The 15,222-nt window shown below is 36.4% G+C and overlaps 1 protein-coding gene across 3 annotated transcripts in view; it reads right to left on the reverse strand.

Moving 5' to 3' along the window:
- The window catches only part of SCN9A (sodium voltage-gated channel alpha subunit 9), a 166,647-nt gene that overhangs the window by 28,563 nt on the left and 122,862 nt on the right, over positions 1-15,222 (reverse strand). For all 3 annotated transcript variants that reach the window (XM_021076176.1, XM_021076177.1, XM_021076178.1), the window contains 3 exons: positions 8,668-8,822; positions 4,676-4,849; positions 1,643-1,765 (listed from right to left, as the gene is read on the reverse strand). In XM_021076176.1, the coding sequence (XP_020931835.1) occupies positions 1,643-1,765; positions 4,676-4,849; positions 8,668-8,822 (452 nt within the window). The remainder of the gene's footprint in view (positions 1-1,642; positions 1,766-4,675; positions 4,850-8,667; positions 8,823-15,222) is intronic.

Here is a 15,222-nt window from a genome sequence, read left to right on the forward strand (position 1 = left end):
AAAAACTTCTGATGATGATTTCATTTATTCTTCAAAATGACCCTGAAGTGTGAAGAAACATACGGCAAAAAGTACTTGACTTTTACTTATGAAAAATTTTTTTGTAATCATGATCTCTCATACACATGGGTATATTAACTAGCTGAAGTTATATACACTGGACATATTAACTAGCTGAAGTTATAGTCATAATTAGGTTAGCAGGGATAAAGTGATCTGCTAGACTAAAATATGTCTAATATTCACTAATGCTTCAGATTTCTGAGCCCTATTCCAGGGTTTATTATTCAGTAGATCTGGGGTGGAATCTAGGAATTTGCATTTCTAGTAAGTTTTCAGAGGATGCTGACCACACTTAGAGAAGCAGTGAACCAGACTAATTTGCATCTTAAATTGTTCAGAGACTACACATAGAGAGGTAGGCAGATTAATAAATAAGTACAATGTAATATAATGAAGATTTTATGTGTCTGAATGTATAGGAAAGGTGCCCAATTATACCTGGTGGTGGACAGATAAGGCACATTTAAACTGAGGCTTAAGGAGTTCCCGCCGTGGCTCAGCGGAAATGAATCCAACTAGTATCTATGAGGATGTGGGTTAGATCCCTGGCCTCCTTCAGTGGGCTGGGTATCTGGTATTGCTGTGACCTACAGTATAGGTTGCAGATTTGGCTTGGATCCTATGTTGCTGTCGCTGTGGTGCCAGCAGCTATGGCTCTGATTTGGCCCCTAGCCTGGGAACTTCCATAATTCAGAGGTGTAGCCCTAAAAAGCCAAAAAATAAAAAATAAAAAAAATTGAGGCTTAAAGGATGAGTAGGCATTTGCTATACTGATGAGTTAGGGTTGAGACAGGGTAGGGAGAAGCATTCTGGGCCAAGAAAATGGAGGCCTGAGAAAGCAAGAATATATCTGGAGAAAAAGAAATTCAAGGAGAGCAGCAACAAAAGAGGGCATGGACTCATTAGAGAAAATAAGGTCATTTTCCTCCATGTATTTTATGAAGAAGCTGCTGGTTTAATACAGCCCTAGAGCTGGGTTGCTGGTAGTCACTCCTTATCTCACCTTGTTTGTTCTACAAAATCAATCTCTTTGCAGGCACTATGCAGCCTAGCGCAAATTGAGTAAACTCAGAGCTTTAGTTTTCTCAAATATAATTTGGAGATCGTTCCACTTTCACTGAACCATATATTTGAAGAATGAAATTAAAAGTAATAGCTGATATACTTCACTTCTCTGTTGTTTCTTATGCACCTATCCAGAGTAGTTCCTTACAAAATGTTATTTGAGCACCTGATACAGGTAAGCCCTTCATGAATTGCTGAGAATTTACTTGAATTTCCTTACACAGGAAATGTTTTCATTTAAGAAAGGAAAAGTCACTTATTTGGATCACTGCCTAATATATACTGTTAAGGAGGCACTGCTGTATTTGATTTACTCTTTTTTAAGCAAAATGTACTGAAATACTGTGTGTATATGCACATGTATACATATACATAAACAGTCATATATCTATATCTATATGTATATTTGCGTGTATATACAAACAGTCCATAATTTATACATACACATTTTTTCATATTTTGTACTCCATTAAGAATTATGAATATTATAATAGGAAGTTTAGTATTTTCTTACCCTCATTCCTTCAAATCTAGATAAAGCTCTTAGAGGTCTTAAAGCTCTAAGTGTCCGAAGGGATTTAATGGGACCAAGGTCTGAGTAGCCAAGAGTGTTTGCGACTAAAGTAACCAAAGAAACCTACAAAAAAATTTTTTTTCATTAATCTCTTCAAGGAAATAATAAAGCATAAAGAGAAAAAGTCAATTTCAAAAAAATCATTAAGAGCAGCTCAATAAGAACAATATGATTTTATATATAAAGTTATCTAGTCATTGCCTAAAAATAGGTAAGATGGATCCTTTTTTCAAGAAATAGATTTAAAGGAAAATTAACCCCAAATACGAAGAAATAATAGAAGGAAAGTTATTTCTTATAGTTGAATAAAAATCACACATGCTTTTCACACTTTTGTAGCCAATGGTTTTGTACTTACTTATTCATTCTCAACATTTAATGAAAGCAACTATCAAAAAGTCAACTGGAATAAAGCCCAGGGCAAAGTGTGTGATTCTGAAGCTAAGTCGTAAGAGTGTGATACTCACTAAATCAAATCTAAATCCTAGTATAAACCTTATTGAAAAGCATTCTGGGAGTTCCCATCATGGCACAGCAGAAACAAATCCAGATAGGAACTCTGAGGTTGTGGGTTTGATCCCTGGCCTCGCTCTGTGGATTAAGGATCTGGCATTGCAGTGAGCTTTGGTGTAGGTCGCAGACATGTTGCTATGGCTTTGGTGTAGGCTGGCAGCTGTAGCTCCTATTAGATCCCTAGCCTGAGAACCTCCACATGCCGCACGTGTGGCCCTAAAAAGCAAAAAAAAAAAAAAAAACAAAACCAAGAAAGAAAAGCATTTTGAAGATTCATGATTTTGAGATGGGCCAAATTCTCCACAAAATTATTCTGTCCTACAATTTCTCAGAATTGACACCAAAGATCTTCCTGGTAGAAATTTGTGGGGGACAATTTCAATTATACTGAAGAGAACAGGAGAGTAGGTGATTTCACTGGCTTCCCAATTAACATATAAGAATATAAGACAAATAAAACTCTTTGTCATGTTAGACTCTCCACAATTACTGCAACCAGTAATAGAAATCTGTGTTCTTATCCTTAATTATCTCAGAAGAAAGAACAAGGACAGAACCAAAATCAATACACTTTGATGATGGAGCAGTGGATATATTTACTGGATCTGTAAATATATTCAGTCTCTGAATAAGTTCCATTTAAAATACCCATTGTTTTTACACCACATGCAGCTGGAGGCAATGCCTAAGAACCATGTCTGGAATGCAGTTCTTCATTACAAATTAAGTGATGACTGAAAGACTGAAGTTTTCCAGGGAAGATTAAGAACAGCTTAAGCATCTACTTCCTTATGTTTAACAACTGAAGAAGTAGAAAAATTTATTGTTCATAGGTTCACTGCTAGTGCTACTGGAAACAGGTGAACTGAGTTTTAAACCAGGACATATTAGAGTGTTTTGTTATAGGGTAGTTATTTCTAAATGTCTCTCTCACTAAGTGTAAAATTATTATTTCTTTTTAAGTCCTCACGCTACATAACCAGCATTACTAATTAATCCTCACATCACTTTTAAATTCACTCAGACTTTCAGATCCATTATTTTCCACCTAAGTACACTTACAAAATTATGTGTACTTTTTAATCAGAATAAAAAGAAATCCTTTTTAATCAGAAAAAAGTTCTAAAATGTCTATTATAATTTGACCAGTCCCCAAGGAAATGGTAAACCTGATCTCCAAACCACTGTTAAGTGAATGTTATGACATTGACTATTATATATGCATATTATTGAGAAAACTAAAGTATAGTTTGTAGTTGAGAACATATATATGCCTATTATTTATTTATTTATGTACATATCTGCTTATGCATGATATAATGCCCATACTGAGGAATAATGCTCAAGCAAGTAAAAGTTTCAAATAATCAAGAAGCTCACAGAAATCAAACAAGCCCATCTTCTGGGTATAAAACCAGATTAGTGGTTTTGAACCCTAAATGTGCACCAGAATCATCTGGAGGGCTTGTTACAAGTCTGCTGGGTCCCAACACCAAAGTTAATGAACTAGTGGGTCTTGGCTGGGTCCTAAGAACTGGCTTCTCTAACAAGTTTCCATTCACATGCACCAATGATGTTGGTTCAGGTATTAAACTGAGAGCAACTGTGCTAGATAGATACATTTCTCAATTTTAAGAAAGAAAAAAAATAATCACAGCTCCTCCCCCAAATCTGCACACCTAGATTTGCATCTCTATTAACAGGAATACTGAGTGGAGTTTTGCTCTGTTTCATTATAATATATATATGTATACACACACACATACATATACATATACAGACATCACACACATATACACATTTTTTTTACTTAGCTTTTTTCAAAATATTAAATACTTCAATTTGAAGCTATATAACTTCCCTGAATTCTGCATATTACCCCTAAATATTGAGAATTTATATTTTCAAATACAAAAATAATTTCATTATTAAACAGCCATATCTCTTTCTGAACTAAAAATAAATTCAGCTCTACTTGAAAACTTTTTTCTTAATCTAAAGATGAAAATAACTATATTTAGGATATATTTTTTTAAAGTTTTAAAATAGCTTAAATATTTTATAATAAACTTTAAAAGACCCAATCATATTTATAAGTTTAAGAGAAAAGAAATAATCTATATTCCTTCTCTTATTTCTTATTTTGGTTAGACTTTTAAAAAAACTATTATATTATAAAGCATTCATCTTACCATTTATTTTTCTGGGTAATAACTATGTAACAAATATATAAAGGTAAATCAAAAAAAATGAAATATTAAATCATTATTACAAAGTATAAAAAATTAGATTTCTCATAGAGGAAGCCTGAGAACATAGCTGATGTAATGTATACCCAAGCCTTGGAAAAAAATGTTTTGGATCTATCTAAATATGATAATATACAACATCGGTGAAGGTTTTTCAGAACACTTAGTCATAAGAATAAATCCTCTTTAAAATTTATCCAAAAGTACCTACATCGACAATTAAGAAATCCAGCCAACACCAGGCATTAGTGAAATAGGTTTTATAACCATATGCTACCCATTTTAGAAGCATTTCCAGAATGAAGATATAAGTAAATATCTTGTCAGCATACTCCAGGATAATCTTGATGGTCTTTTTCTTTTCAATATATATATCTTCAAAAGCCTGTGAAAATAATATTCAAATTTCTATTCATGCACAACTTAAGCTTATGATTTATGGCAAAAAAACAGGAAATAAAATTCTGATAAAGAAAATACTGACATAGAATACTGTTATGGGCTAGCTGACTTTATTCTGGTTTATAGCTACTGTGTAGCATTTAGTTCTAGCCTTCTCAATAGTACAGGCAGCGGGTCACCAGAGGTCAAAAGAGGGTGCAAAAGAATGAAATTATTTATAATCCTCTAAAAGAATTGTGATCTCTGACACTTTCCAAGAGCTCCACTCATCTCCCCTTTTATCTCCCTTCAAATTAGATGAGTCCTAAGAATTTAAGCCATGATTCCAGAGTCATCCCTTCTTATAAATCTCTCTCAAGCTGCACTCTCCTTTAACCCAGCAGTACAGAATTTAGAGCCTCTCCTTCAGTTCTTGTAAACTTGTCATTCCCAGTGCCTAGCACTGTGTCAAGAACAAAGAAGGAGGCAAGGAAAAGTTTTCTAAATGAATGAGTCCAATAGTGTAACAGGGCTGTAGAACACAGAAGAAAGTTTCTTCCTTTGAGTTTTTCACCAGTATTTTATTATTCATTACAAGCTTTAGCTCTTCAGATCACTATTACATTTATTCCACCAATGTGGCACCTTTCAACACTTTCCAAGAACTTTTAGTAAATGATAGATGATGATACTGAGGTCAGAGCCACAAGGTCATTGGGACATGATTTGAATGGAATTAAATAACTGAGCTCCCAGAAGCCACTGAAAATGGCTGCTGACCTACACAGGTCTACAGTATTAGAATTTTCTTTCAAGTTTAAACAATATTCACCTTGTTGGAGAAAATGAAAGCAAAAGGACCTGTAGCCTCAATGGTTAACACTGGATGCCTATCCATAGTCAAAGGCCTGTGACATTCTTATTTTCCTTATCCCAAGTTCTTCTATCAATACCTGATCCTTAGTACTTCTTGCAAAATGTTATTAACAATACTGAAGAAAATAGAGAAGTTGGGATAAAGAGAATGGACACACCCACTAAGATGCTAAGAGAAGACTCGAGCAGCTGGCAGAGGTTCTGAAAGTCAATGTAGCTAAAATGCAAGAACTGAAATCCAGTCCTCAGAAATTTCCTGCTTCCCTTCTCCAAGTTCTGGAGGAACAGGGCAAACTACCTAAACAGAAACCCAGACAATGCCTCAGTCCTTTAAATGCGAAGACAAGGAAAAGGCTTGACCACAAAGAAAAGCACACCTTGCTTCAGCCAGTGTCAGGGCCTCAAACAGGATTCTGCTGCAGGGCTCCTACTTTCAAGGACTACTTTTATGGATCTGGGAACAAGGAGGCAAGGAGGTCACTGTGCGAGCTCTGCCTGATTTGGGGCATGGGCTTTTCTGCTACTCATTTCCATCACTACCCATCTATTTCTACCTAGTGAGTTCCCCCCTTTCTGAGGAGTCTGAAGAGTCATGAAAAGATATTTCAGTTGATTTTAGCCTTCAGTTATGACTCTGTTATTTACTAGCTTTGGGACACAAAGTAACTTTTAAAATTCTGCCCCCAACTTTCTCATTGGTAAAATGAGTAAAATACCATAATCTCACAAGATATTTGAAAATAAAAAAGAAAATCTATATAAAGATCTTGAAACACAAAAATATGTACTAAATTTGAGCTATTACTTCTTATTTATTTTTATCATTAATTAAGGTATTATTACTTAATTAAGGGATTTTAAAAATCTAGTTCAATTAGCAAACTTGAGGAGTGAAAAATACCAGTTTCTTGAGATATCTCTCCCTTTCCTTTTAGGATGCATTCAAATTTCAGCTTTGAGAATGCCTCTGCCCCCAATGTCTTCTTCTTCTTCTTCTTTTTTTTTTTTTTTTTTTTTTTTTTTTGCTTTTTAGGGCTGTACTCATGGCACATGGAAGTTCCCAGGCTAGGGGTTGAATCAGAGCTATAGATGCTGGCCTATGCACAGCCACAGCAATGTGGGATCTTAGCCACATCGTGACCTATACCACAGCTCACGGCAATGCCAGATCCCTAACCCACTGAATGAGGTCAGGGATTGAACCTGTATCCTCAAGGATACTAGCAGGATTTGTTTCCATGTGCCACAATGGGAACTCCCTTTTTTAGACATTTTGAACAAGGGATAATTCTAACCTTTTCTTTTAATATTTTGTAATCTTTCTAAAAGTCTTGGTTTACATACGTGACTCAGCATGACTTATGAACTTCCTCAGTTATTAGAAATATGAGAAAATGTAGAAAGTTATCAAGATTCCTACTTCCATTCCATCAGATGAGCAATGTTTTTCTTAGTACATCTTCTGTTTTTTATACAGGAAATTGTTGGGAGAGACAATGCATTGTGACCCCGAGCACTTTTGCAAGTTCTTGTTGGGTATGCCAAGAACACAAGGCCCTGACTGCTCTTTATCTAGGTCATTTCCCAGGGTTGTTTTTGCTACAAGCAACCTTGAAGGATGGGGTAGTATCTCCTTCTGGGACAAAGAGCAAGGTTGCTGTTTGCCATAAAAGGATGGTTTCCCTAAGCTCAGTGCACCTAAGCTATGATGCTAACCCAGTGTGTATGCAATGCTCATTTAGGTCCCTGTTGTGCCCCCATAGGACTTGGGGACAAAGGAAGCCAACACACACATGTTCAGGTTCATGCTGCTTTCTATGCCATGAGAAATGAAGTCCTTTGTCTCTGACTCGGAAGTCTCCCATATGGTTGCACCCATGAAACAGAAACCAGGTCCACAGATTGTCTTTGAGGAAACCTATAAAGTTCTTGGGTATTCTGTTTGTAGTAAAATGGAATTTCCAGTGGAATCTTCAGCTGGAACTAGGCTTCTAATGGCTTATCTCTATTAGTGTCAGCAGGAGAGAAAAACAAGAAAAGGCTCAGGGAGCTTTTTACTCTACAAGTTCCCTTTCACACACCATAGAAGGTGTTAGGCACATGTACCAGAATGAGAAACCTATCCTATTCTCACCCTAAAACCACAGTCCGTTTTTCCCTTATATAAGATGCTTTATGAGCTGATGCTGCCTATCTTTGTCACAGTATCTTTGGTCACCACCCACCTCCCTGGATTTGCTCTTACTCCCACAATACTTTCTATAGTTTGGAGCATGTCATGCTATTTTATGCTTTGTTCCCCTCAGGCCATCTTCCTGGCTGGAAAATTCCTATTCACCTCTCTGAAATTCCAAACAGACAACTCTTCTTGCTCCACAGCTTAATCATGTATATACCTCACTTACAAACACATTTCAGCTCTGTTATCACTAGTGCCTCTTGTTTCCCTAATGTTCCCTATGCTCCTTGAGGAAAGTACCTGGATCTTATCCATCTCTGCATTTAGGACAGCAAGAATAATGCCTGGCATGTAGTAAATATTTACTGAGCTAACTAAACTTTTGTCCTTGGTACCAATCATAGGATTAATTTTTAAGTAAAACAGATTGTCATGATATTTTTATCCTCCAACTCATTTATTAAAAATACTGACTTAGGAGCTCCCGTTGTGGCTCAGTAGTTAACCAACGTGACTGGTATCCATGAGGATGTGGGTTCAATTCCTGGCTTTGCTCAGAGGGTTAAGGATCCAGTGTTGCAGTGAGCTGTTGTGTAGGTCACAGAGGTGGTTCAGACCTGGCGTTGCTGTGGTTGTGGTGTAGGCTGGCAGCTATAGCTCCAATTTGACCCCTAGCCTAGGCACCTCCATTTGCCGCAGGTGTGGCCCTAAAAAAAAAAAAAATTCCTGACTTAATCTATTTAAGCCTTAGGTGTTAGATGACTTACCAGAGCACCACTGCTGAGCAGGATCATGAGAACAATGAAGCTTTCAAACCAACTGTGCTCAACGATCCTGTAGCAGGTTTTCCTGATATTCCACCAGATTTTTCCTCTCCCTGATTCTATGTTCACTTGGCAGCATGGGAACCTCCGTACACAACCTGGCAAAAAAGACATGCATGTCAAATTTGAATTTATTTTTCAGAATAAATAAAATACTTAAAATACATTATTTAATGTAAAGTGCTCCCTACAATAGTTCCTCAACCAATCAATTTCTAGCACTCATACCTAAAGCTTCAGACGGTTTCAACTTGGATGTTTCCTCCTCTTATCTCCTAACTCTCATGGTGTTCTCTTAATACCTGTCAGTAATTTCTAACATGGGACATATTCATGTTTTCCGTACTGCCCTAGTTTCTTACTTAAACCACTTATTGTTTTTTTTTTATTATTACAATCCTAATGTAATCCTAATCCAGATACAAAATGAGTACTAAATAATTATTGATGAATGAATGAATTAAAGTCTTAAAACAAAGATGCATTTCAGGGCCTTCTTGATGTGAATTTAGTCTACAATCTGGTGTTGCTTCAACTTCTCTATAAAAAAACCCTTGGAGAAATAGCATTCTAAGTAATACTTTAAAAATTAGTGGAAGGTCCTATAATTCATTTAAAAAGGAAGAAATCTTGATTAGAAGATGCAGATGATATTGTCTCAAGTACTATAAGTAAAAAACAAATCTGACTTGGGATCCTAGATGTAAAACACACTGCTTAAAAAAACCCTGAGGAGTATTTTATTTAAAATTTTTTAGGTTTATTCATTAATATCCCCATCAAATATTTATTGAGTAGGCTTTTTACTCAGCTGTGTACATAGTTTCTTCTTCTCAAGAAACCTATTTGTGGTTTTTGGTTAGGCAGCTAGATATAGAAATAAATGACTATAACTGAATAAGGCAACTAAAATGTTGCAGATATGCTGGAGTTATTTTGGTAGCATGAAAGAAGGTCACCTAACCTGACTTATTTGTTGAGAAAGTGAGGTCAGAGGAGGTTTTCTGGAAGAGGTGGGGCCTGAATTGAACCAAAGTATTAGCCAAAAAAGTTTGGGTGGAATTCCAGGCCAAGAGACAGCAAAATGTGTTGTATACAGGAATCACAAGCAGTTCAGAATTGTGAGGAAAGCAAAGTGTGCACAAGGGGCACGGATGAGACATGAGGTAGAGAAACTGGTCAGACTACAGAAGGAATTTTCGCCTACCCTAAAGAGTTTAGTCCATATCCTACATCCTAATGAGGAGCAAGTGGACAGTTGTAAGGAGAAAATGATATATAGGAAGACTGTAATTTAAGTAGATGTCTCCAACAGCTGTGGAGGATAAATTGGAAGAGAAGAAAAAAGAGGGTGGGGGGAAAAGAAAGACCCAGAGCTAGAAAGCCATTTAGGGTTCTGGTTCAGTATCCCCAGCAAGAAGTATAGATCAGGTCAACTTAGGAACTTCAGCAACAACAGAATCAAGACATATCTGGCAGATAAAATCAGTGCGTTTGGTGACTGATTGGATATGGGATGTAAGTGGAAGGGAGAAGCCCATACAACTGGGTAGATGTTAGCAGTAAAATGAAGACTACGTGAACAGGCGCTGGTTGGGGGTTAGTGAGTTTCAGATGCCAATGAAAACTCTAAATACAGATATCCTGTAGATATTTGGAGTGTGACTCTGAAGCTCAGGGAAAAAGTCTGGGCTGGAAAAGAATGTATAGAAATTATGAGTATATATGTCCCTGTCAGCTGAAATCAAGACAGTTGTTGAAATCACACACAAAACAAGAATGTAGGGTGAGGAGAGAAAAGGATTAAGTCTGGAATATTCTGGAATGGCAGCATTAAGAGACAGCACTTAGTGGTATCCTGGAGCCACCTCCTACTGGCTCATGACAATTTATTGTTGTCAGGAAATTTTGCTAGCCTATTGTTAAATGCAGCTGTTATCAAAAATTAAATTGTATACATTTAGAAATAGAACTGACTTTTAAAAAGGTGATAAAGGGAGTTCCCATCGTGGTGCAGTGGAAATGAATCTGATTAGGAACCATGAGGTTGGCGGGTTTGATCCCTGGCCTCGCTCAGTGGGTTAAGGATCTGGCATTGCCATGAGCTGTGGTGTAGGTCGCAGATGCGGCTCGGATCTGGCATTGCTGTGGCTCTGCTTAGGCTGGCGGCAACAGCTCCGGTTAGACCCCTAGCCTGGAAACCTCCAAATGCTGTGGGTGTGGCACTAAAATGACAAAAAGACTAAAAAATAAAATAAATAAAATAAATTTAGTGATAAATACTAAAAACAGATAAATCGATTTTTTTGTGTAAAGAAAGTAATGGAGAAAATGTTAATAAAATAGTAAAAGTATGCCATGTTGTAGCCATTATATTGTGAATAGCACAAAAAATTGGGGAATTGAGGAAAGACATTCATTATTCAAGTTCTGTTATTTGATTCAACTGAGATTTGTTCACACCAGCGATGAATGAGTCAGATTGCCACACAGAGCCTCTTCGTTTCACTCTTACCTTACTGACATAAGTGAAAATGCCAACCAACCATTCAGGTTAAAACTAGATTTGTTCATCCATTGCGATCCTTGCTGTTTATAAGTACAAAATTCATCAAAAGCATCCTGTGAGAACCAACTGGCTACATAGTGTTCAATGAAGAATGTTGATAATATTATTTGTAAAATGTGTACCACATATCCTTTATATCAGTAAAATTTATAGTAAGTGGATGCATGTATGAATAATTTCTTTATCCCCCCCACCAAAAAACCAACTCTGTGTGTGTGTGTGTGTGTGTGTGTGTGTCTTTTTAGGAGGACCACACCTGTGGCACATGGAGGTTCCAACAGGCTAGGAGTTGAATTGGAGCTACAGCTGACAGCCTATGCCACAGCCACAGCAATGCCAGATCCAAGCAGTGTCTGCAACCTACACCACAGCTCATGGCAATGCTGGATCCTTAACCCACTGAGCAAGGCCAGGGATTGAACCTGCATCCTCATCTCATGGATCCTAGTCAGATTTGTTTCTGCTGAGCCACAATGGGAACTCCGAAACCAACTTTTTATTGATGTACAGTTTATTTACCACGTTGTGTTAGTTTCAGGTGTAGAGCATAGTGATTCAATTTCAGATTCTTTTCCATGATAGGTTATAAGAAGACACTGAATATAGTTCCCTGTGCCATAGAGTAGGTACTTATTATTTATCTATCTTATATATGTAGTGTCTATACTTTCTTTTTCTTGGAGAATTGCTTGTTCAACATTTACTGATCCACCACCAGGATAGGTAGGAGAAGAGAAGACCCTAAGGAGGTAACAGAGCAGAGGTTGGGGAAACATCAGAAACTGCAGGAAAAGTAAAGGAGGAAAGAATTTCTTGAAGAACTGGTGAAGAGAGCTATGACCAAGACAGGATCAGAAAGATAATGACTGAACATTTTTAAAAATTAAAGTTGATTAAAAAATAGATAATAGAAATTACTTTAAAGAAAAGGAAGAACTTAAAAAGAGAAGCTACAGTTAATTCTAAAAATTTTAGATGAAACACCTCATTTGGAGGAGGGTAGAAGATGGGAGGGGAAATCAATAGCACTCTTTAGGCACTTATTTCACAAGTTTTCAAGTTAGTCACTTTAAAATCTTTCTTTTCTGCAAAATAATATATTTCATTAAAATATTGAGTCTATCAAGTAATAACTTCATATAATCATAAACAGTATGTCTTGAAACAACAAAGCTAGAATCCTCTTGATGGATTACATTTTTTTGGACAATGATTTTTTTATGGCTTCTTTTATGATTCTGAGGTAAAATTAGTTTATTGATTCTTAATACAAAGTATCTCCTAGCACTTTAATTTCCAGCTTCATAGAAATGTAGCAAGCTATGTTTTTCCTCCAAGTCTCTGACATTTTTCCTATCATGTATATTTGATGTGCTCCTGTTCCTTCTCTTCAGAAGTATCTAAATTCCCAGAAGGCTAAACTGTGCCTGTCATGCCCTTTCTTTCTGTTCACAGTACGGACTGCAGTCCTCTCCACACCTTCATGTGCTGGTTGACCTAAAAGACACAGTTCCTCCACAAAGAGTTCTAAAACCACCTAAACATCATTCATGATCTGAAGGGTCATACCTTTGTGAATTCTAGATTTACACAAAAATTGGATGAAAAGGAAAATAAAACCCAACAAGGTGAATGGAAAGTATACACATGGCTTCATTTATGCAACATCAATTAATTACAATTTACATGATCTCAGCCCTGAATTTATCTTCATTGGATCTAAAATCATTACATATGAAATGCATTTAGTAAAGAAAGAATATTTTATAAAATTATATGAAAAAATAGTAAAAGGGTAAGGTCAAAAATTGACTCCCAGAGAATTTCTTTCAGGCAAAAGAAAACACCAGAGAGAGTGGAAAAATTTTAAATGGAATTTTTTTTTTTAACATTAACTTAATGCTTGAGGTTTTAGAATATACCTCAAACTTAAAGATCTTGTACAGAAGAGAATCCATCTGCCTCAAGCATAATTACCAGAGGAGAAAGTTCTCTCTGGTTAAGAAAATTTTACAATTTGGGTTTTATTTTTTCAGTCTTTTTTTTTTTTTTCTTGCTTTTTAGGGCTGCACCCATGGCATATGGAGGGTTCCTAGGCTAGGGGTCAAATAGGAGCTGCAGTTGCTGGCCTATGACGCCACAGCCGCAGCAATTCCAGATCCAAGTCTACAACCTACATCACAGCTCAGTGCAATACCAGATTCTTAACCCACTGAGCAAGGCCAGGGATCAGACCCACAACCTGGATTCTAGGTGGATTCATTACCACTGAGCCATGATGGGAACTCCTATTTTTGTTAGTCTTAACATTAAAGAAAAATATTATTTTTATGATTGAGGCAAGAAAAGGCACTATATATTCTAATTTAATTAGAAAAGTAGATAAACTTTTTTCTTTTTCTTTTCATTTTTTTTTTTTTGCTTTTTAGGGCTGCACTTGTGGCATATGGAAGTTTCCAGGTAAGGGGTCAAACTGGAGCTACAGCTGCCGGCCTATGCCACAGCAACATGGGATCCAAGCTGTGTCTGTGACCTATACACCACAGCTCAGGGCAATGTCATATCCTTAACTCACTGAGCGAGGCCAGGGATTGAAACCGCATCCTCACAGATACTAGTCAGATTCATTTCCACTGAGCCAGGACGGGAACTCCTGAAAAGTAGATAAACTTTTAATCTGAGATGAAGGTTCATATATATTACCCTCAGGATTTATCCCACCTCAGTTTTTCTCTTATTTTGAAGCAGGAGTACAGGATGCCTGTCTGACTTTTATGCAAAGGCATATTCCAAGTGTTTTCCTAGCTGGTTAGCAACATTATCATACCTTCTTTTTTAAAAGGGCTATTAATTAAATGTAAACATAACAGAGAACCTCTCAAACACTTTAATGGGTCCCCATGGGTAAATGCTGTTTCTTTTGGGTGTTTTCGTTAATTTGCTCCGGTGATCCATTACATAAAATCTCTACTGGGTTTCATCATGTTAAATGAATGCTTTCAAATAAAAAAGAAACCACAGAAGTCTTCCAAGATAGTTTACTGATCAATAAAACTATAAAAACATTATCAGTAATAATTAGTGTAAAAATTGATTAGGAAAGTCTTTTTAAAAAATATTTCTTAAAAATTTTAAAGCCTTTAAAACAAGTATTTTGTCTGTATTTTCTTTCCAAAAAGACAAAAATAGGCACAAAGGGGGAGGTTATTGTGTTGTTAACATTAGAATTAGTTATTAGTTATTTTATAGGAAGCTGAACTCAGAACATTTGGGGGGAAATTGAGATATCTCCTCCTACAAAATTAATAGAAAATAAATTATTTTAAGACAAAGAGTGTATCTTTCTCATGTCCTAATTCTCATTTTGTGATTTACTAATTGCATAAGTCAAAAGGAGTATAATATAAAGCCAAGCAGAATCAGTCATGTCATGTTCATAATTACACGAATTACTAAGACACCTGGAATTAAGGATACAGAAGCACAGTGCCAATTCTGGGGAAGGAACCTGGTCTTGAATTATAAAGCTAATGAAACAGAACGAAGGAAAGACACGGCCTCAGAGGGAGGTGGGAAAGGTGAGGAGGAACAAAATGCAAATTAGTATACTGATAAGAAGTTAAAAAGAATCAATGATGTGAGACAATGAAAAACACAATCATTTCAGCATTTGTCTTCAGTGAAGCACAACTCTTTTGACTTAGCTCTCACACTCTGGTCTTTCTGCTCCCTTTCTGGTAACAAAAACCTCTGGAAAGCCAAATGCTGCTCTAAATTGGCATTGGTCCTAGCTCAAAACTTGTCAAACAATCACAGCTTGGTAAGGGTCATTTCCACGATAAGTAAACAAGTTTCTGATTTCCCAGCCTGATAAGCTGACTCATTTTCAAGTCTTCATGTGGAAACTATATATTTCCAGTTTCTGAGGC

Source organism: Sus scrofa, chromosome 15, assembly GCF_000003025.6.
Source record: "Sus scrofa isolate TJ Tabasco breed Duroc chromosome 15, Sscrofa11.1, whole genome shotgun sequence".
NCBI classification, from domain to species: Eukaryota; Metazoa; Chordata; class Mammalia; order Artiodactyla; family Suidae; genus Sus; species Sus scrofa.